Source organism: Phodopus roborovskii, unplaced genomic scaffold (assembly GCF_943737965.1).
Source record: "Phodopus roborovskii unplaced genomic scaffold, PHOROB, whole genome shotgun sequence".
Lineage (NCBI taxonomy): Eukaryota > Metazoa > Chordata > Mammalia > Rodentia > Cricetidae > Phodopus > Phodopus roborovskii.
The window spans coordinates 13,389,041-13,410,780 of record NW_026125489.1 but is presented as its reverse complement, the minus strand read 5'-3'; the positions used below and the strand labels follow the sequence as shown (position 1 = coordinate 13,410,780).

The following is a 21,740-nucleotide window of genomic DNA, read 5'->3' as shown; positions in this document are numbered from 1 at the left end:
GAAATGAATACTTTGTTTTGGAATGGGTTTTCATTTATTGATAGAAATTTAAGGTCAATTTTGTGATATGTATATTTCTCCTCTTGTATTGTGTTTATATAGCTCATTTAAAAATGTATAACTTAGTACAGACTATAGTTAACTATAATAGTCAAAACTTATAGTTAGGATTTCTAGATATACAGAGATGTATTTGATATAAATAGGCATTCTTCAAACCTTTCATAGACCTACAGAATATGGCATTTAAAATGGTTTAGGGTTTTTCTTAACAATGAGGCACAACTGCTCCTGGCAACACCACCTGCATCAGAAAGGAAGATGGGCATTGAAAACTATGAAGTTTGCTTCCAATATAGCAAGACTAGCTATTTGGGCAAGATACTGCTTATCTGGATTGTTTGACTTTATGCAGGACCCACAGAAAAGTGACTGCTGATACAAGATGGACATTTCTACAGGGTTCCTGCTTCATGAAAGAGTCTGCCAGACAGTCTGCAGGACACAGACAAAAGTGACAGACAAACTGCCAATACAAGAAGACAGTTTAATGTTTCCTACTTTGCTGAAGAGTCTGCCAGACCACACTATGGCCTACAGGCTGAAGATGGAACATTACAGAAGAACTTCGGGTAACTGACCAGGAGAGATGTCTCATTTCTTGAGTTCCTTTTGAAGTCTTTGAGGGAGTTTAAGACAAATAGCTATGGCTATAGTTTTCCTTAGTTAGGATTAAAGAAAAGTTACATAGACTTTTGTAGAGAGCCACCGGTGCCATTCCCGAAGATGGCGCCGGTTTCCTGTCCATAAGCCAGCAAGGCGCAGATGCGCGATCCACGTCATGGGGTGACCGTTACGAGCGTTGCGGGCTGCACCTGTCAGTAATGGACACGACTCCTCTGAGCATATATAAGCAGAGCCCTTTTTCCTCCTCGGGGGTCTTCCCTCAACTTGCTGTAATGAGCCGCGCAATAAACATAGCTGCAGAAGAATCCTGTTGTTGAGCGTCGTTCTTGCAGGCAAGGCGATAGCACTCGACAGACTTTAGACACACAAAGATAGAATATTTTCTTTAAATCTTACTAAATGTTAAGGAACTAAATAGTAACTGATTCTTATTTGATAACTGCTGTGTGGTATATTTTGCTATGCTAAGATTAAAACCCTTTTCATTTAGACCGAAAAGAGGAGATGATGGGGAATATCATTCTGTAAATATGTTTCTTGTATTGGTTAATGAATAATGCACTGTTGGCAAATAGGAAAGGAAGATAGGCAGGACGAGGAGACTAGGAGAGGGAGGAAGTAGTAGGGAGGAGACCCAAGATGGAGGATGGAGAGAGAAGAATGCCAGCCCCTCTCTCTGGTAAGATAAGACAATGTGGAAGTACTTAGATGAATAGAAACGGGTTGATAATGAAGACAGAGGAAGCCAGTAAGAAACTAGTAATTGGCCTACAGCTTTATATCTAATACAGCTTCTCTGTGTGTTATTTGGGGCTGGCACCACAGAGGGACAAGACCAGAGGGAAATCCTTACTCATAACACTGAGCATTAACTACTTAGTATCTGTAGTAAATAGAGTATATGTTGTAAGAACATCCATTGTCCTCAGAGGTAAAGGTACTGATTATACAAAAATCAGTTATGGCTAAAATGACAATGACTCTTTGAAAGACTTTAGATTGCAGAGCAAGGATGTAGGAAACAGGTAAGAAAAATAGTTCTTGCAAGCAGAATATAGAAAATCACAAGGAATGGACATGGGCATGGGTGGAAAGATCAGGAATTATGAGAACAAGAAAGGTTACTACGGTGATGGGGCTAGTGGTTATATGCTAGGCTGATCTTGCTAAATAGGGCTAGTTACTGAATCATCAAACCTTTGTGGAATAACTGAAGGCTCTAAATGTACAGCTAAGAGAAAGCCAGAGTATGGAAGACTTTAGTTTGCAAAGAAAAGGGATAAGAAGTTTCTCACAAGATTTGGCCCACAACAAAGAAATAGGTCCCAACCTTGGACCAAATGGTTCCAGATGACCAGCCCTGTCTGGGTCACACCTGGCCAATGGACAGTCTGGGGACTTTCCAAGTCATTCTGTGGTTTTTCCCTTGAAGAAAAACAAGTCACACCTGGGTGATCTCAAACATGAGGTCAATCACCTTGTGCCCCATGCATGTATGCCGATTTGTGGTTATTCTGTATAAAAAGCGCCCAGAACCTTTGAGGTGTGTGCAGCTTTCCCCGAGATTGCTGTCACCCAAGTGCGCACTACTTCAATAAATACCTCTTGCTTGTTGCATCTCCTGGTTTTGGTGTTTGTGTCGTGGGGCTCTAGCATCGGTCAATCAGAACCCAGAAATTAGGATCTTACATTAGGCGAGCCAGCCAGGAGGTCGGAGAGGCCCCTGCCCATTACCAAGACCAGAAGGAGGTAAGTCCGGCCAGCACATTTAGATTCATGTTTCATGTTTGTCCATCTGTACCTGTACAGGCTTTGTAGAGACTCAAGAGGTGAGCTGACGAGCCAGGAGACCTCTGAGTCCGGCCCAGGAGGATGCTCCAAGTGCGATCTGGGTGGGTGAGAGTGAGGGGGCAGTCCTCATCCTCGGGAGCAGTGGATTCTGATCCCCACACACTTCTGACATTTTACTTTTGGTTTGGCGCCAATCCATAACCATGCAGCCTCTGGCCTGATTGTAGGTCTTTGTGTTGTTACTGTCAGTCTATTTGTGTTCTTTGTCTTACACCATCAGTCCGCTAGGGGACAGCAACTAATGACTCCTTTGACTCTCACTTTAGATCACTGGAAGGATGTCAGGGAGCAAGCCACTCACAAACCTGTCACTGTCAAGAAGACAGAGTGGCAGACACTTTGCAGTTCCAAATGGCCACCTTCAACATTGGATGGCCTAGGCACGATACTTTTAATCTCTGTAATTCTACAGCTCAAGGACAGTGTTTTTGACACTGGACCTCATGGGCACCCCAGGTGGCCTACATTGTCACCAGGGAGGACCTAGCCCGAAATCCATCTCCCTGGGTCCAGCCCTTCAGCCACCCCCTTGACCGTCCCCACTTCCTTCCGTACAGCTCCCTGCTGGGCAGTCCTGGCATCGCCCTGAGAGAGCAGCCAAGGGGACAGAGTCCGGCAGGCGGAGGTGGCAGTGAGTGAGGCAAGCGGAGCCAAGTTGAGGGCCCTCACACCCTGCCCCTCTCCATGAGCCTGGCCACCTGAGCCATGCCTGCAGCTGGCCTTGCCTCTACGACTCCCTAAGCTGCCACTGTTCTGTCTAATCCTCCCCCTCCTCTGGCCCAGGCCCCCCAGTGTGCCCCAGCCTCTGCCACATGGAGACAAACAGGGGGTACAACTCAGAATCCCTCTTCCAACAACTCCCCCAGAATCTCCTTACTACAGAAGAGAAACAGAAATTTATCCCAGAAGCATGGAAAATGTGCCAGGGCGAAACGGGGCCCTGCCTCCACCCAGCTCCCTAATGAGATTCATGCCCCTTTCCTGCTGAATAGACTTGATTGGAAGTATGCCACACCTGCCATTAGGGAACAGCCCAGTCTTTATCCCCAGATTCTCCTTGCAGGTCTCAGGGGCACCAGGGACACCCAACCAATTTGGCCAAGGTAAGAGCAGTTATCCAGGGAGGGGAAGAAACCCCTGCAGCATATCTAGAGAGATTGATGGAGGCAGGCTTAAAAAGATACAGGAGGAAAAAGGAAAAAAAGTTAAGAAGAAGAAAAAGAAAAATCGAGACAGAAAATGGACTAAGGAACTAAGCAGAATCTTGGCCACTGTAGTGCAGCCCAATCTACAGACAGGGAGGCAAGAAAGTCCCATACGAGACAGAAGGCACCCCGTACAGTAGAGACTATAGTCCTCCAGCCTCCTGACCGCTGGCTCTCAAATGCACGCATGGCCCACTACCAGACTCTGCAATTGGCTCCAGAAATAATACAATTTGGGCCAGTAACCTCCTTGAACCCTGCCACCCTCCTGCGGGACCCAGGTCATGAAGAGAAGGTCCCTCCTGGTTACAAGCAAGTACTGGCTGAAGGCCATGGAACACGCCCAGATCTGACTGATCAGCCTCTGCTGGACACAACCTGGTTCACAGCCTGGAGCAGTTTCCTACAAGAAGGTGATCTAAAAGCTGGGGATCTAAAAGTGTTGGCAGCACGATGCTGCCTGGCACATCTGCACAGTGAGCTGAACTCATAGCACTCACCCAGGGGAAATTTACAGAAGGAGAGGATTACTGGCTTCTGGAAGAAGGGAGATAAAAAACAAAACCGAAATACTGGATTTGCTACAAGCCCTATTCCTGCCTAAGAGACTGAGTAGATTGTCTGGGCCATCAATGAAGTGATCATCCCATTGCCAAGGGGAACTCCCTATTGGATGAGACTGCTAAGGAAGCTGCACTCGGACCTCAGATCCTACCTTGCAGACTGAGGAACCTGAACGGCCCACCCAACACAGCCTCAGTTCCAAGTACTCAGCCGGAGACCTAGCTGTCCTGAGCAAGATAGGTGCAAAATATGACTCCAAAACCCCAGGAATGGAGATTCCAAGGAAAACTAGTCCTCCCCCAGTGAGGCTAAGACGTTGCTTACTAACTCGACAAACTGACTCATTTGGGTAAGAAAAAACTGACCACCTTTTAGCCAGAGAGAAACTCTTTTTCCATATACCCTATATAGACTCCCCTCCACAGCAAGTTGTCAGCAATTGTGTCCTCTGGGCCAAGGTCAATTCAGGGAGACTAAAACTACCAGAGGGTGTCTGAGCCAGAGGCCATCGACCTGACCCATGTTGGGAAGTTGGCTTTACAGAGACCAAGCCTGGCATGTATGCTAACAGGTATTTGCTAGTTTTTATAGACATTTTCATGTGGGTTGAAGCTTTCCCCTCCAAGAGAGAAACGGCTCAAATAGTAGTCAAGATACTGGAAGAAGTTTTTCCCCGGTTCAGCTGCCTAAGGTAATAGGGTAGGACAACGGGCCCGCTTTTGTCTACCAGGTAAGTCAACTGGTGGCCAAATTACTGGGGCTTGATTGGAAATTACATCGTGCCTATACACCCCAGAGTTCAAGACAAATAGAATAAACACAACAATCAAAGAGACCCTGACAAAATTAGCACTGGAGACTGGCACTAGGGACTGGGTTCAACTCCTTCCAATGGCTCTCTATTGAGCAAGGAACACCCCCGGGGCCCCATGAACTCACACCATTTGAAGTCCTATATGGGGGACCACCTCCAACCACTAGATTTGTTGATTCTGATGTATCTGCTTAGGCCAATACCCCAACCCCACAGGCACACTTGCAAGCGCTGCAAACAATTCAGGAGCAGATTTGGAGGGTCTTGGCTGCGGTCTATCAAGAAAAAAGGACCACCGGCCAAGCCTCACCCCCTCCCGTAGGGTCCAAGTGTAAGAGACACCAATCCAAGACATTGGAGCTCCGCTGAAAAGGACCTTACACCTTGCTCCTGACAACCCCAATGGCTGTAAAAGTCGATGGGATTGCTGCCTGGGGACATGAAGCCAGCCCCACCTTCTGACCCAGAAGGAGCAGAATCATGGCAGCTTCAACGCACCCAAAACCCACTCAAGACTCTCAAAGAAACCTTTTTAATGATTTTCATGCTCTTAAACCTAACATCCCTAAGCTTCTGTGCAGCTCCTAACCCCCATGCTCCTCATGTCACTACCTGGCAGGTGAGGAATCCTGAGACAGGAGGAATTATAAACCAGATTGAGAGATTTGAGTTTCAGAGCAAGGATGTAGGAAACAGGTAAGAAAAATAATTCTTGCAAGCAGAATATAGAAAATCACAAAGAATGGACATGGGCATGGGTGGAAAGATCAGGAATTATGAGACCAAGAAAGGTTACTACGGTGATGGGGCTAGTGGTTATATGCTAGGCTGATCTTGCTAAATAGGGCTAGTTACTGAATCATCAAACCTTTGTGGAATAACTGAAGGTTCTCAATGTACAGCTAAGAGAAAGCCAGAGTACGGAAGACTTTAGTTTGCAAAGAAAAAAAGGGATAAGTTTCTCACAAGATTTGGCCCACAACAAAGAAATAGGTCCCAACCCTGGACCAAATGGTTCCAGATGACCAGCCCTGTCTGGGTCACACCTGGCCAACGGACAGTCTGGGGTCTTTCCAACTCATTCTGTGGTTTTTCCTATGAGAAACAGGTCACACCTGGGTGATCTCTCAAACATGAGGTCAATCACCTTGTGCCCCATGCATGTATGCTGATTTGTGGGTTGTCTCCATAAAAAGGAGCCTGAACTCTGTGGTGGGTGTGCAGCTTTCCCCGAGATTGCGATCACCCAAGTGCGCACTTGTTCGATAAACACCTCTTGCTTGTTGCATCCCCTGGAGTTGGTGTTTGTGTCGCGGGGCTCTTCCATTGGCCCATGAGGCCCCTGAAATTAGGGCCTTACATCTTCATAATGAAAGGAAATGTTAATTTCAGTGGAGGTTCATGAAAACCAAAGTAGTAACTTTTCGCAGAGTGTTGGTGGCACACACCTTTAATCCCAGCACTGGGGAGGCAGATTCCAGTGCAGTAACCCTAGTAAAATTCAGGGCAGCAAAGCAAAGGAAAATGGGTACATATGGCAAAGGTTTAAAGCTCTAAAATATAAGCAACTACTCTAAGTCACTAAGAAAATCACCCAACAGAATTAGATAGACTATGTGATCCACAAAAGAACATATGACTCAACAATTTCGTCGGGTGAGTTTTAATCACTACTTATGAAAGATGAAAAAGAAAAGAAAAAGTAATTTTCTATATTCTATCTTCCCACCACCTACTGGCTATTCACATTAAGTCCAGTCCTGAACTCTAGTTAGAGACCTCAGAGCTAAGTCTCCATCTTCTTAACAGTCAACCCATCAGCTGCAACAAGCAGGGACCAGGCAGATCCTGACCCAGAACCCCTCTTTCTGCCTATTACCTCACCCACTGCTGGGCTCAAACCCCAGTAAGGGACCCCAGAGCTAGTCCCCTTCCTCACCCCAGCCATCAGCCACCCCACTCAGTTCTCGGCTGGAACTCCATCGGGAGACCTCAAGAGCCAGGCTCCTCTTCCCAGCCCATCCACCTATCAGCTACCCCAATGACTATGCCAGTTTGGGACTGTGGTATTCAAACCAGAATTTCTGCTAAAAAAAATTGCTTGCTAGAGACAAGTCACCCTCCTGACCATCAGCCACCTAACCAGCAGAGCTCTAGAATGTCAGGGAGTGCCATCGAGAATCCCAGTTATGGATCTATGAGTCAGTCAGTCCATCCACCTGCCCATACAACCGTCAGCTACCCCACCCATTGCTAGGTTGAACCAGGACCCCAAAATGGTCCTAAGACTGAAAACTCAAGGATCATGAGGTTGGTCCATAACCTGACAAGATCCAAACATCCAGGAAAAAAATTTAACTCATATCTATCCATACAAATGCCACCAACTAACACTCAATGCCCGTGTCCCTTTGCAAAAAAAGCATGAATTATCAACTATGTCTCCTCAAGAATCCAATAACACCAAAGTAAAATTTCCTGAAAATCAACTTAGCCAATGCCCAAGGATAAGGACTTTAAAATTATAAATAGGTTCAAGGGTTTCAAAAAAGTGGATATAAGTAAATGTCTGAATGAAGACCCTGACAACATTTGAATAAAATAGAGACATTTAAAAATAAAATTTAAGAAATAAAAACTCTGAAGGAAAGCCAAACTGGAATGAAATGTGAAATGAAAAGCCCAGAAGTGTAGAAAAAAAGAAAAGCCCAGAAGTGAAAACAGATAGTGCAGAGGAAAGCCTCACACACTGACTGCTTCAAGAGGAAGAGTTAAAAGAAAATGTTTAAAAAAAAAAAAAAAAAAAAATCGGGGACAAAACATCCAGGAAATCTGAGACACCATGAAAAGACCAATCCTAAAATACGTATAGAAGAAAAGAAACCCAGGTCAACAGCACAGAAAAAAAAAAAAAAATCAGATTTCTTAATTTTAAAGTTTGTATTATCAAGGTGCAGGAGGTATACAGAACACCACATAAATAGAACCAAAATTTAAAAAAAAAAAAGAAAGAGGAAATTCATGACATGATAACTTTAAACTATGTACAGAAATGAGAAAGCCCGAAGAGAAAAAGGCCAAGTTGCACAGAGAGGCAGACCCTTCAACAGAACACCTGACTTTTCATTGGAGACCTTGAAAGCCAGATTAGCCCAGACTGATGTTCTACAAATTCTGAAAGAGCAAAGACGCTGACCCAGACTACTATACCCAACAAAATTGTCAGTTCTAATCCAAGGAGAAAAGCTTGGCCTGAATGTCCACTAAGCCAGCTTTACACAGGATACTGCAAGAGATGCGCTAGTCCAAAGAGAAGACTAAACACATGCAAGAGGACACCACAGATAAACAATCCTAGAACACTTAGCCAAGAGAAATCTGAGGAACCACCACAACAGAAATTAATGAACACTGGTAAGAAATCAAATTCTCTAAATTGCTAGCAAAAGCTAAAGACTATCTGCAGGTTAAATCAGTAAACGTAATCCATTGTTTTGTGAAAAGTATAGCACACCTTAGAATAAAAGGATGGGAAAAGGTCTTCTAAGCAAATAACTAAAAATCCAACAGACATAGCTATTTTATTATAGGACACAATACACTCCAAAACTAATCAGGATAGGGAAGGATACTTCATATTCATTAAGGGAAAAACCCACCAAGAGGATATTACAGTTTTAAAAACCAAAACCCCCAAATACCACCCAGTTTTACAGAATAAACAGGGATGGATCTAAAAATCACATTATTGGCCCAAACAGTGATGATGGGGAGTTTCTATACGCCACTCTCATCCCCTAGGCCATACAGACAAAAACTAAGTTGAATGGAATATAATAGATGCTTACAGAGCACTGTATCCAGACACTAAAGAAGGATACACGTTCTTCTCAATAGCCCGTGGGACTTTCTCCAACACTGACTACAAATTAGGACACAAGGCAATTCTCAAGAAACATGGGAAGACATGCATGAAATAGCATGCATCCTGCACAAAAAGGATACAACCAACAGTGAGCTAACACATGAAACACAGTGTTCACACATAGAATGACTTGGCATTATCTACCATTGTTTTTATAATTACTAGAACCAAGCTGCAAGACATCTACTTCTGGCCTGACCACAGGTTTCTGAGTAGGTACGATTCACATACACACACACACACACACACACACACACACACACACACACACACAGAGTAAAACCCTGAATTGCTTTTCTCATTTCCAGAGCGGACAAACTGTCTCTGCTTTTGTAGTGTTAAGAACCTATGTGTGCACATGCACACTCACATACATGGACAGGAAAAATGTATAATATTAATGGAGTGAGTTCTCTGGGTAGAGAATTTAGAGGCCTTGAGACTTTTTTCTTTATATATTTTCTATATTCAGGATGAATACTGTAGTAACATATTTTTAGAATTAAATTCAGGCACTTACCCTGGTCCATAGTTGCATATAAAATATGCTCCATTAGAAAGGCTTGAAAAGTGAGAAACTCTAGGGCAAAACTGCACTGCACAGCCAACCTTGTAAGTATCTGCCCAAACAACCTGAAAGTACAAGAGAATTTCTTACCATAGAAAGGAATATTTGATCATCACCAAGCCTTCATAGTCTTCGTAATTATAGCCACTCTAGTTGTACAACTTTTATGTTTTTTTGAGACAGGGTTTATCTGTATTGCTTTGGAGGCTGTCCTGGAACTTGCTTTGTAGACCAGGCTAGCCTCGAACTCAGATCCACCCACCTCTGCCTCCCAAGTGTGGGGACTAAAGGCATTCACTACCAACACATGGCTACTAGGGAAATTTTAGACACTTCAAAATTTCTGTGGAAACAAATCCCAAATTATAATCTCAGTTTATGGATGCATGTAGAAAATAAACACGTACATGGCAAGATAACAGTGGAAAGCTGCCAAAGGTCTTTGCAGGTATCACGGCCGGAGAGTGAAAACTAGCTACAGCCAAATTTGGTCAATCAGACTGGATCAAAACTACTAGAAAGTCTGATCCCATGTTTTAATGTTCCTTCACATTTAAACACAGACAAACTGGGGGAGTGTCCCTACATGACAGTTCTCATAACAAAGCTTCAGGGATGACTACATTGAAACTCCCTTGCAAAGTAGCAAAGCACCTGTGCCCTTTGCAGTAAGAGTGACGTCTATTAGCTGCTAAACGCAGCTCAGAGCTAGGGCCTAGAAGGAGGAATTGTAATAAGCAGAAGGATGGATTCTATTGATGGAAGTTACAAAGTACATGGGGTCTCTTTCATAAGGATGAGTTCTATTCACTGAGAGACAAAGTTCAGGGATTTGGAGGAAATTCAGGTGGAGCCTGCTCCTAATAGAACAGCAAAGGATCACCTGGTTGTTGATCACCTTGGATGCTTGAGTGAAAGTGGGCAAGCATTGTTCTTCCTTGCATTGGAAAGCAACCCTGTGTGCTCGACACTGTTTTCTTCAATGCTTACTCCAACCTAGAAGTTGTCAATTTGTGGGTCATGACCTCTTTGGGGTCGCATATCAGATCATGCATCATCAGATATTTACATTATGATTCGTAACAGCGGCAAAGTTACAGTTATGAAGTAGCAATGAAATAATGGTATGGTTGGGGGGGGGTCACCATCACATGAGGAACTGAATTAAAGGCTGAAGCATTAGGAAGGCCGAGAACCACTGCAGTAAGGCATGCTTCTTGCAGAAAGATACTACAATGAAATGAAATAGGGTAACCCAATTGAGTGCTTGATGGGAGGAAAGACCTACTAAGTGACCTTTGAACTGAGATTCAGGGGATGAGGATGTAGACTTGAGAATAAACATCAGAAGACATGGATAATGGACAACATCCATTCTTGGAGATAAAGGTTCCCAGGATGCTAGTTGCTCAGCATGTTAGAGTGGCATAAAAAAAAAAAAAAAAAAAGGCAAAGTGGATGCACAAGAGAGAGGGACAGACTGAAGGAGTTCTGCTGGGTAAGGGCAATACTCTTTCTGGCTATCTAACAAGGTCCACTTGGTACTTAGGAAATGAACTGAGAAGAACCAAGGGGAGGAGGCAGCAATTCTTGAGACCGTCTCGGCAGGGTTTGAGAAAGAACACATGGAAACCTGTGGAGTTCATGACTCATAGATGTAGCTCAAAACATTCGATTTTGTTTTATATGGGGGAAGCATTTGGGTTTGGAACCCAAATGATAGTTATTAAGACAGAAAACAAGCAAGGTGGGTAGGAACTTGGGAAGAGGGTTCTGTTTAGAACATGTTTGTTGACTAGTTTCATGAATTCTTTGTATATTTTGGAGATTGGCCCTTTGTCGGATATAGGATTGGTGAAAATCATTTCCCAGTCTGTGGGCTGCCGTTTGGTCTTGTCGACTGTGTCCTTTGCCTTACAGAAGCTTCTAAGTTTGAAGAGGTCCCATTTATTAATTGTTGCTCTCAGTGTCTGTGCCCCAAGAGTTATATTCAGGAAGCGGTCTCTTATACCAATTTGTTCAAGGGTACCTCCTACTTTCTCTTCTAAGAGGTTCAATGTGGCTATGATGTTGAGGTCTTTGATCCATTTGGATCAAAGTTTTGTGCATGGCAACAGACATGGGTCTATCTGCAGTCTTCTATACACCCTCATCCAATTGTGCCAGCACCATTTGTTGAAGATGCTGTCCTCGCCCCATTGTATAATTTTAGCTTTTTGTCGACGGTCAGGTGTTCATAGGTGTGTGGGTTAATATCAGGATTTTCAACTAGATTACATTGGTCTACTTGTCTAGTTTTGTGCCAATACCAGGCTGTTTTCAGAACTATAGATCTGTAGTAGAGCTTAAAGTCAGGAATGCTGATGCCTCCTGAAGTTCTTTTATTGTATAGAGTTGTTTTGGCTATCCTGGGTCTTTTGTTTTTCCATATAAAGTTGAGTATTGTTCCTTCAAGGTCAGTGTAGAATTGTGGTGGGATTTTAATGCGGATTGCATTGAATCTGTAGATTGCTTTTGGCAAGATTGCCATTTTTTACTATGTTTATCCTACCTATCCAAGAGCATGGGAGATATTTCCATTTGCTGGTATCTTCTTTCTTTAGAGCCACAAAGTTCATATTATATAGGTCTTTTACTTGTTTGGTAAGCGTTACCCCAAGATACTTTGTTGCTTGTGGCTATTGTAAAGGGTGATGCTTGTTTGATTTCTTTCTTTGTCTCTTTGTCTGAAAAAAGTAGGGCTACTGATTTTTTTTGAGTATATCTTGTATCCTGCTAGTTTGCTGAAGATGTGTATCAGCTGTAGGAGTTCCCTGGTAGAGTTTATTGGGTCACTTATGTAAACTATCATATCATCTGCAAATAGAGACAGTTTGACTTCTTCCTTTCCAATTTGGATCCCCTTGATCTCCTTTTGTTGTTTTATAGCTTTCCTAGAACTTCTAGTACGATATTGAAGAGATATGGAGAGAGAGAATGCAGCCTTGTCTTGTTCCTGATTTTAGAGGAATTGGCTTAAGTTTCTCTCCAGTTTGATGTTGGCAGTTGGTTTGCTGTATATTGCTCGTATTATGTTTAGGCATGTTCCTGTTATCCCTGATCTCTCCAAGACCTTTATCATGAAAGGGTGTTGAATTTTTTCGAAGGCTTTTCAGCATCTAGGGACCAAATAACCCTATTAAAAAATGGGGTACAGAACTGAAGAAAGAATTCTCAATAGAGGAAATCAAAAAGGCTGAAAGACAGAGTGCTCAACATCCTTAGCTATCAGGAAAATGCAAATCAAAACAACTTTGAGATACCATCTTACTCCTGCCAGAATGGCTAAAATTAGAAACACCAATGACAGCTTATGCTGGAGAGGATGTGGAGAAAGGGAACACTCCTCCACTGCTGGTGGGAGTACAAACTCATACAGCCATTTTGGAGATCAGTATGGCGGTTCCTCAGGAAAATGGGAATTAGTTTACCACAGGACCTGGCAATCCCCCTCTTAGGCATATACCCAAAGGATTCACATCCATGCAACAAAGACATCTGTTCAACTATGTTCATAGCAGCATTATTTGTAATAGCAAGAACCTGGAAGCAACCTAGATGCCCCTCAATTGAAGAATGGTTAATGAAGATGTGGCACATCTACACAATGGAATACTACTCTGCAGAAAAAAATAATGGTATCATGAAATTCACAGGCAAATGGATGGCACTTGGAACCATCCTGAATGAGGTAACCCAGTCACAAAAAGAGGAACATAGTATGTACTCAATCATATATGGATTTTAGACCTAGAGCAAAGGATCACCAGCCTATAATTCACACCAAAGGAACTAGGATACAAGGTGTATTCTAAGAGATTCATATAAAGTCCCTCACAGAAGTGGGAAGAGACAAGTCCCCCAGAGCTCAGGTGAAGTGGGGGGGGGGCAGTGAATGGAGAGAGAGGTAGGAGAAAGGGAGGGGGAGGAGAGGAAAACATGTGCGACTAGGAAGATTGAGTCCGGGTAGGAATAGAAGACAGGAGAGAGAGAGAGAGAGAGAGAGAGAGAGAGAGAGAGACATAGAGACAGAGACAGACAGAGAGAGAGAGAGAGAGAGAGAGAGAGAGAGGAGAGAACATAAAAGAGGGAGCCAATATTGGTTTTAAAGAAAATTGAACCCAAAGAAAGGTCTAGAGACCTACAATACTGCCGCCAACTAACAATTTGAGCTTCCGTGGAAAGGCTACCACAAATGCCCTTCCCGGATAGTGGAATCAACAACTAACTTATCCATACAGCCCTCATCTAATACCTGTTGGAAATAGAAGCAAACACCCATACATAAACACTGAGTCAAACTAGAACCCAGATGCAGATGGAGAGGACAAGACCAAGCTGCAGAAACACAGAGATATAGCTGACCTGAACAAGGAGGAGCTAATGGGCCCCAGACTGATAGCTGAGAATCCAGCATGGGACTGACTCAGGCCCCCTGAATATGGGTCTCAGCCAGAAGGACCGAGCAGCCTAAGGGACCTCAGACAGTGGAACCAGGATGTATTCCTGGTGCACAAAAGGGCCTTGCAGACACATCCCCCATGGAGGGATAACTGCCTTAACCTAGAGACAGAGAAGCCCTAGTCCCTACTTCACATGACCTGTCAGATCTACATGATCCCACCTGGATGGCATTGCCCTACATATGGAATTGGGGTGGGGGGATGAGAGGGGAGGGTGGTTAGGGTGCTTGTGAGAGGGCAGAGAGGGTAAAAGTGAGTGAGAGAAGGAAGGGCAGGGAGGGAGGGAGAGGGAACTGGGATCGACATGTAAAATAATAAATTAAATAAAAAACAAAACAAAACAAAAGAACATGTTTGTTTTGAGCCACCTATGAGGCATCCCAGTAAAGACCGGCATAGATGCTGGGCTTAACCATCTACAGTTCAGAGGATGGAGTAACTTCAGAGATAGAAATCTGGAGAATGCAGGCTAAATCAAAGCGTATAGGCAAAGATAATAGAAACAAAAGGGTAACTGCAACCCTGGGTTAAGGAAATACATGTCGGTTAAGTAACCGACAGCAAAGCAGTGATATGCGGTCCTGATGTCGAGGAAATGGAAACCAGAGCTGTCTCCCAAGAAGGCAGCTGGGCTGTGAAGCTGGGTTCAGACCTCAAGGGAACTCCAGACCTAGTTTTAATAAACATATTAAACACCTTCAGTGGTCCTTTCTGCTTCCTTCTTTCTCTCTCAAGACAGGGTTTCTCTTTGTAGCTTTGGAGCATGTCCTGGCACTCACTCTGTAGACCAGCTTGGCCTCAAACTCAGATTCACCTGCCTCTGCCTCCTTACTGCTGGGATTAAAGGTGTGTGCCAGCATGCCTTTTCAATGAAACATTCTACCTCTTCATTTCCCACAAATTCTCATATATTACATGGCTCATTTTGACTAAGAATGATCAGTATCAAAGACTACTGAAAACATTTGAGAACCTAACTAGCCCTCGAAGATAAACCATTTAACTCTTCTTACAGTGACACAAAATTTACCTTTGAAATTTTAAAACCATAATTATCAAGCCATTTTGTGCCGAAGAGTTGTGCTAAATATGTGGGCACAAAGGTGAGTAGCCTGGGGCCTGCAACAATCAGATATAGAGGCACCCATGGGAACTGTTGCATAGGTCTCTGGTCACTATCAGTGGTTCTAATACATGGCACAGGACCGTTCTGTCAGGAAATGGAGTTGAGCTGGGGGCCACAGACATCTTGTCTGTAAGCTTGGAGCAGAGTCCTGTGTGAGCCCAGGATGGAGAAGACAAATTCACAGAACTGCAACAGTGGCCACTCTGGCTGCAGGAAAAATCAAATTATCACTGCCCGATGAAGGAGTGGAGGGGAGGAGGGAGGGAAACCAAGCCAGGCAAGGATGGGATCGGAGATCACCTAAGGGCTTCATGGAATGCAGTCATGTGGGTAGGAGGACCTGTCCTTTGCAGTCTGACTTCCCCTTGCTTGGGGAGCTGGTAGAGTCTATAAAGGCTGTTCCTAGAATCTCAGAGACAAGCAGCAGTTCCCTGCCCTCCTTTAGCGAGAGTCCCTTCTCCTGAAAAGGAGTGCTCCCTGAGGAACAACTGTCTTAAGTATCTGAAGCCAGAGTTTCACGAAGGGAGCTCCAGTCTAGACAGGCAACGAGGCGCCTTGGACTTCCTGTTGAGACATTAAACATTGTTTGGCCAATGTGACCCTTGTACTTTGACTTTCTAATCACTTTTGTTATTTTGAAATTTTCAATTTTATTCATTTTAGTTGTGACTGATTTTATCTGGGACGCTCTAAAGGTGCAGAATTCTGTGCCCATCAGACTTACAAAGTGACAAACACTGGTGCTCTTATACCTCCCCTCCAGGTGCTCCTGCTTTAGTTGGTGTGTTAGCTGTTAGTCATGGAGGCCAAATATCAGAGGGAAGGCATGTTCTAGGTCATGGTCTGAGTGTGTTCTAGGTCATGATCTCAGTGTGTTCTAGGTCATGACCTCAAGATGTGTTGTCATCGTGCCTTTAGATCTGTGATGATCATGGAAACTAGTCACACCTTGTGATGTACAGGAAACCAAAGAGAGAAGAGGGTAAAGTCCAAATATTGATTTCAAGTGAACACCCCCATGACTCATCTTCCTTTGCCTGTACCACACCTATGTAAAGTGTTCACCACTTCCCAACAGTGCTTCAGACCTCTAGGAGACCTTGCCGATCTCAACTCTGGTGGTTTTCAAAGCTGGGTTTAACTGGATATGGTGCCTCGCAACGATAATCCAAGAACCAGGGAAACTGAAACAGGAAACTCCTCACTGTGAATTCAAGGCCTATCTGGGCTACATAGTGCATCCCAGGCCAGCCTGGGCCATAGAGTTAATCCTGTTTCTTTACATAGTAATCAAAGAAGCAAGCCAGGATCACACGGTGCCAGGGCAGGATTATCAACTTGGATCCAATGTAATGTGGAACTTTCCCATCAGTGAATCTTTTAAACAAACATAAAAACTTGCTAGTCTGAACATAAGTGTTGAATTAGCATGTCAATAAATACTACACTGTTCACAGAAAGATAATCTGAACTTGTGCCTCATACTCTGTTAACAGCTATCATTGGGCCACATATGTAAACAGCTTGATTTTCATAAAGTGGGGAGGTAAGTAGAGGTTACAATCCCAACTTTTGGTAACTTTCCAGCAGGAAGCTGAAAAGGACCACTCCAAGGTCTCTTTAAAGGACGAAACAGGAATTGTAGCCAAGATAATGTCAGAATCCTCTAACACCATCATTATAAAACTGGATCCTGCACTCCAATCTTTGCTAAGTGCTTCCAAACCAACAGGTGTTGGTCCAGATTTCACATACTCAGATATTAGCCTATGTGCTCATACTTTATTGGGGTACACTCTTGGAGGTGTGACTAAGGAGAAACAGGAGCGAGGGAGGGAAGGCAGGATATGGTTGGGAATAGTTTCTGGCTCTCAGGCTAGCTCCCTCTGCTTTTGGGAGACATAGGTATGCAATTTGGGGAGACACATGTGTGCAGAGCTAGTATAATTTGGAGCGACTGACACAGGCCAAATGAGCAAAGACGACCCAGAAACTACACAGCCAAGGACTCACACATTGTTCCACACTGCAAGGGATGCAGGACTTGGTTCTTGAAAATGGGATTTGTCATCAAGTAAAAAGACTTTAGGATAAATTAACCAGGTAGAGAAGGTGTACAATGTATATGAACAGGCCTGTTACTTTAGTTGAATTTTAGAGAACTGAGCAGGCAAAGTATGTGGCAATTCAGAAGATGGTTCACTTTATGACAGACCTATTAGCCATACTCGTATCCCCTCATCCTGAGTCAGAACAAGAGTAAACCCAAGTCCATGTCACACAGACCTGAGACAGCAGAAACTTCCCTACATGTGTAAATTTTCCCTTTACATCAAGGGGGGCGGGGGAGAGGGTCAATACTTGGGACATGAGAAAACTAATTTCCGAGATCTTATCTCTCATATAGACATAATACCAAATTCATGATCATAGACTACCATATTCTGTCCTCCCTGCAGGAGGAGGACCTCACCATGGGAGAATGTTCAGGAATTCCCAAGTATGGGGTGGGGGTTGTAATTCTCAATAACTGTTTTGTAAATGAGTATGGTGTTTACCTTTGTAAGCTGAAAGGCCTGTCCTGTTCTTACCACAAACATAGACAGTTCTAGCATCCCTACACCAACCATACATCCACAGATTGAGTTGGAGGGTTTATGATCTTTCCCTGAAGCCACTAAGCCAGTGAGAAGAATTCAGATTCACTTATCCAATATATTGCAAGGCTTTAAGTAATGTATATAGGTTGTATCTCGTATGAGTGTCTAGTACTGATTAGAATGATGTCTCTCATACGTGACTTTATCCATGTAACTAAGTCTCCAAGTACATTTTCTTTCACATTTATAATCACACCAGCTCACTATATTTTCTCAGCACCAAGTTCAGTTCTCTGCCTTTAAGGTGGTGATTTCACCTACCTGAGTGTAATGGCCACAGCCATCTGAGCTTCTCTTAGTGCTGCAGTCATAGTACTCAATTTCGTTGTACCAGTCTGTGATGGCCGAGGATGCTGAAAAGAGGGTTAACGATCCAGTCCAGATATTTTCTCCCAGTACAGTGAAGTTTGGGTGCAGCTGTGTTTTCAGCTGTGGGTTGTGTAAAAATTGGCAAAATTTTGCCCAAGTTTTTGCAATGCGGGCTAGTTCTGGGTCCCAAGACTGAAAAATAATTAAAACAATTTAGGAGTCAAAAAAGGGAATCTCTCCCTCAAAACTGTATTTCTCTGCTCATTCAGATCTGTGAACACCACTGGCTTACTAAATTTTACCTCCAGCTTCCAGGTTCTTCTCCAGTGGGGAGTCCAAGGGGCAAATGAGCTGTGAGGACAAGAACTGAGGAGGATTGACAGCCTATAATGCTAGCTAACTAATCTCCACCTGCTAACTTGGGCGAAACAGGACATCATCAGGTCAGACTCTGATGAGGGGAGAAGCAGAAACATCCGTGTCTGCAGGTGATATGGACTTATTAACCAGTAGCCCCAAGGGGTGAACAAGTCATAGCATATAAGATATTTATGTTGCAATTACTGACAGTAGCAAAATTACAATTATGATGTAGGGGGGTCACCCCAATACAAGGGTCACAGCATTAGAAAGGTTGATAACTACTGCACTAGAGGATGGTAGCTGTTCATGCTCATAGATTTGGAGATTTTCAAATGCCAGTAGCGCTGAAAAAGTGTTTACAGATTCACCTCCCTGCTAATTCTTTCTTCTTAAAGCTAGAAGACGAAATCAGAAATTGAGCACAGAAACACAAAAGACTCCATGTGCCAAAGGACTTCTGAGCAAAAATGACAGTGCTAGAGGAATCGTCAGTCTGGACTTGAGAAACAGAAGTGAGGTCTGAAGAGAGACTAATGAAGAGGACACCAGACAAATGGGGCTGGGGAAACCGGATAGGCTCACACAGAAGCATGAAAACAGGGTTCTTACGGTGTATAACCGGTCATCAAAACCTTAAGAGGAGACCTGAAACTGCCACAGTCCGTGCCTCATTTCGCTTCCTCTTTTTCCTCTTTGTAGCTTTTATTTCTTTCTCTTTTGACAGATTACTTTGGCTAAGGTTTCAATATATGATGCATAGGCAATAATTTTCTGAATAGGGGCTCAGGAAGTAAGAAGTGACAGCAGTCATGACAATTGAGACTGCATCAAACACCACGGGCACAGCCAGGCGGTGGTGGCACTTGGGTGGCAGAGGCAGGGGAATCTCTTGAGTTCGTAGCTCTTGTTGGCCAACCTGGTCTGGTCTACAAAGCGAGTTCTAGGACATCCAAGGAAGGCTACATAGAGAAACCCTATCTCAAAAAGCCAAAAAGCAAAGCACACAACAAAAAAAAAAAAACACAAAAAACCACGGTCACAGTAGTGGCATTACTGTGACGTGACAAACTAAAGAATGGGAGAAAAATTGGGTGTAATGGTGCATGTCTTTAATTACAACCAACAAACAGACAAGTGAACCCAACTGAATCCTCAAAAGCATAGGTTAACATCCTTAGCCATTAGGGGATGCAGACAGGAAGCACGTTAAGAGCACATCTTACCTTATTCAGTACAATATCTAACTAAGAAAATAAATGGCATCAAAGACTTGGGTGGAGAAAAGCCCTAATACACTGCTGATAGGAATGTAAATTAGTTTAGCCACAGCCAGGCAGTGCTGGTACACGCCTTTAATCCCAGCACTCGGGAGGCAGAGGCAGGTGGATTTTTGTGAGTTGAGACCAGCCTGGTCTACAAGAGCTAGTTCCAGGCCAGGCTCCAAAGCTACAGAAAAACCCTGTCTTGAAAAACAAAACAAAACACAAAAACAAACAAACAAAAAACAAAAAATTAGTTCAGCTACTATGGAAGTCAGTATATATATATATATATATATATATATATATATATATATATGTTATCCAAAACATAAATGTTAAAGACTACTGTGTGATTCAGCTATAACATTTTTGGGCATATATCTCCAGGAATTGAAGTTAGCACACTTTAAGAGACATTTATTGTGGCACTATTCACAATATGCAAGCTATGGATTATATCTAATTGTTCACAAATAGATGAAGGGATAAGGAAATATGTGTACATATGTGTTTATATATACACATACCGTGGGGGATTGTTGAGGTACAAAAACAAAATTAGGACATTTGCAGGAAATGGATGGATCGGAGATCATCATGTTAAAAAACAAAGACTTGGAAGAGTGAGTTATCATATCCCTCTTATATGTGAAGTCTAGAGAAAATCAAAGACCACACAAAATTAGGGGAGAGGGCCAAAGGGCAATGGATGGGATCAGTATAATCAAACACATAATGAAACCACCATTGTTCTATACAGTACATGATGATAGAGTAAAGGCAACCAAAAGAAACACCACAAATATTAACAGGGGAAAAAAAGTGACAAAGAAGTCCGTTGCTCATGGCTGGGGAAAGGAAGTTATCTAGAAAGAACTGAATCATGCCTGTGACATTGCTTAAGGCAGAGTTGGTCGGTGAAGGGCTTCACGGTGTGGGTTCTGATCACTCCCTGGGTTTTACTGCGCATAGTTACAAGCAAAACAACCAACCAACCCAACTAAAAAACCATTCAGGGCTACCCAGAATTCACAGCCAGCTTAATGCAGGCAAGCCGCTTCTGGTGGATGTGTGCTACAAATACTGCTAGTGAACTCACCATGTACAGCATATTCCTGGCTGTGGGATTCACTCTTGACCGATATTGGTTGTGAGTTTGAACACATTCTTGGATGAAGTCTTTGTTGGTTATACTGGGCAAAGTCTCTGCTGTATATGAAGAAGTAGAAACAGAAGAAGCCATCCAGAGCATCATAGCAAGGATGGCCTGCATGATCCCTCTGGCTGAGGTCGACCTAGAACCCAGAGCCCTGGGGTCCTCTTGGTTCTCAGGTTTTTTTTCTTTCTTTCCTGTGCTGGAGGTTGAGCCCAGGGTCCTTTATGCTGGGTAAGGGCTCTGCCACTGAGCTACCTATCTTCAGTACTCTGTTCCTTCATGGGCAGCTTTACCGAGCAGTCGACTTCATCTTGAGAAGTCTGAAAGCAGAACATCAAAAGTCATTATGAAACTTACGCAATGGGTTTCTCCATATATGGCTTGCAGCCCATTCTGTTCTTAACCCTGTCTTGTCATTGCTTCTTGGTGACACAGCACCTATAAAATGCAGATTCTTGTTAGGCGGCATCCGGGTTTGAGCTTGGAGGTAGTCCCAAAGGACTTTCCCATGGTCTTCAGAAATAAGTCATGCATTAGTCAGGCTTCTCTGAGGGGACAGAAATGGCAGACTATGCCATTAAGAGGAGATTAGACTGGCTTAGAGGATGTGGCCTGAGGGGGTCCCGCAGCACTGGCTGTCTTGTGCCAGTAAGGCTGAGAATCTGGTAGCTGTTCAGTTTCCCAGGCAGGATGTCTCAGCTGTCAGATTCTGGAGTTGGAGCCCTTGGAGTCTTCCTGAAGAGGAATC

The 21,740-nt window shown here is 43.6% G+C and overlaps 1 protein-coding gene across 1 annotated transcript in view; it reads right to left on the bottom strand.

Annotated features, from left to right (window-relative positions):
- Glipr1 (GLI pathogenesis related 1) overlaps nt 1-21,740 on the bottom strand; it is a 27,557-nt gene extending 5,817 nt beyond the window's left edge. Inside the window, exons 1-3 of the mRNA XM_051176257.1 lie at nt 20,936-21,740; nt 18,164-18,403; nt 9,567-9,679 (exon numbers count right to left, since the gene is read on the bottom strand). Of these exons, the coding sequence (XP_051032214.1) occupies nt 9,567-9,679; nt 18,164-18,403; nt 20,936-21,109 (527 nt within the window). The 5' untranslated portion in view covers nt 21,110-21,740. The remainder of the gene's footprint in view (nt 1-9,566; nt 9,680-18,163; nt 18,404-20,935) is intronic.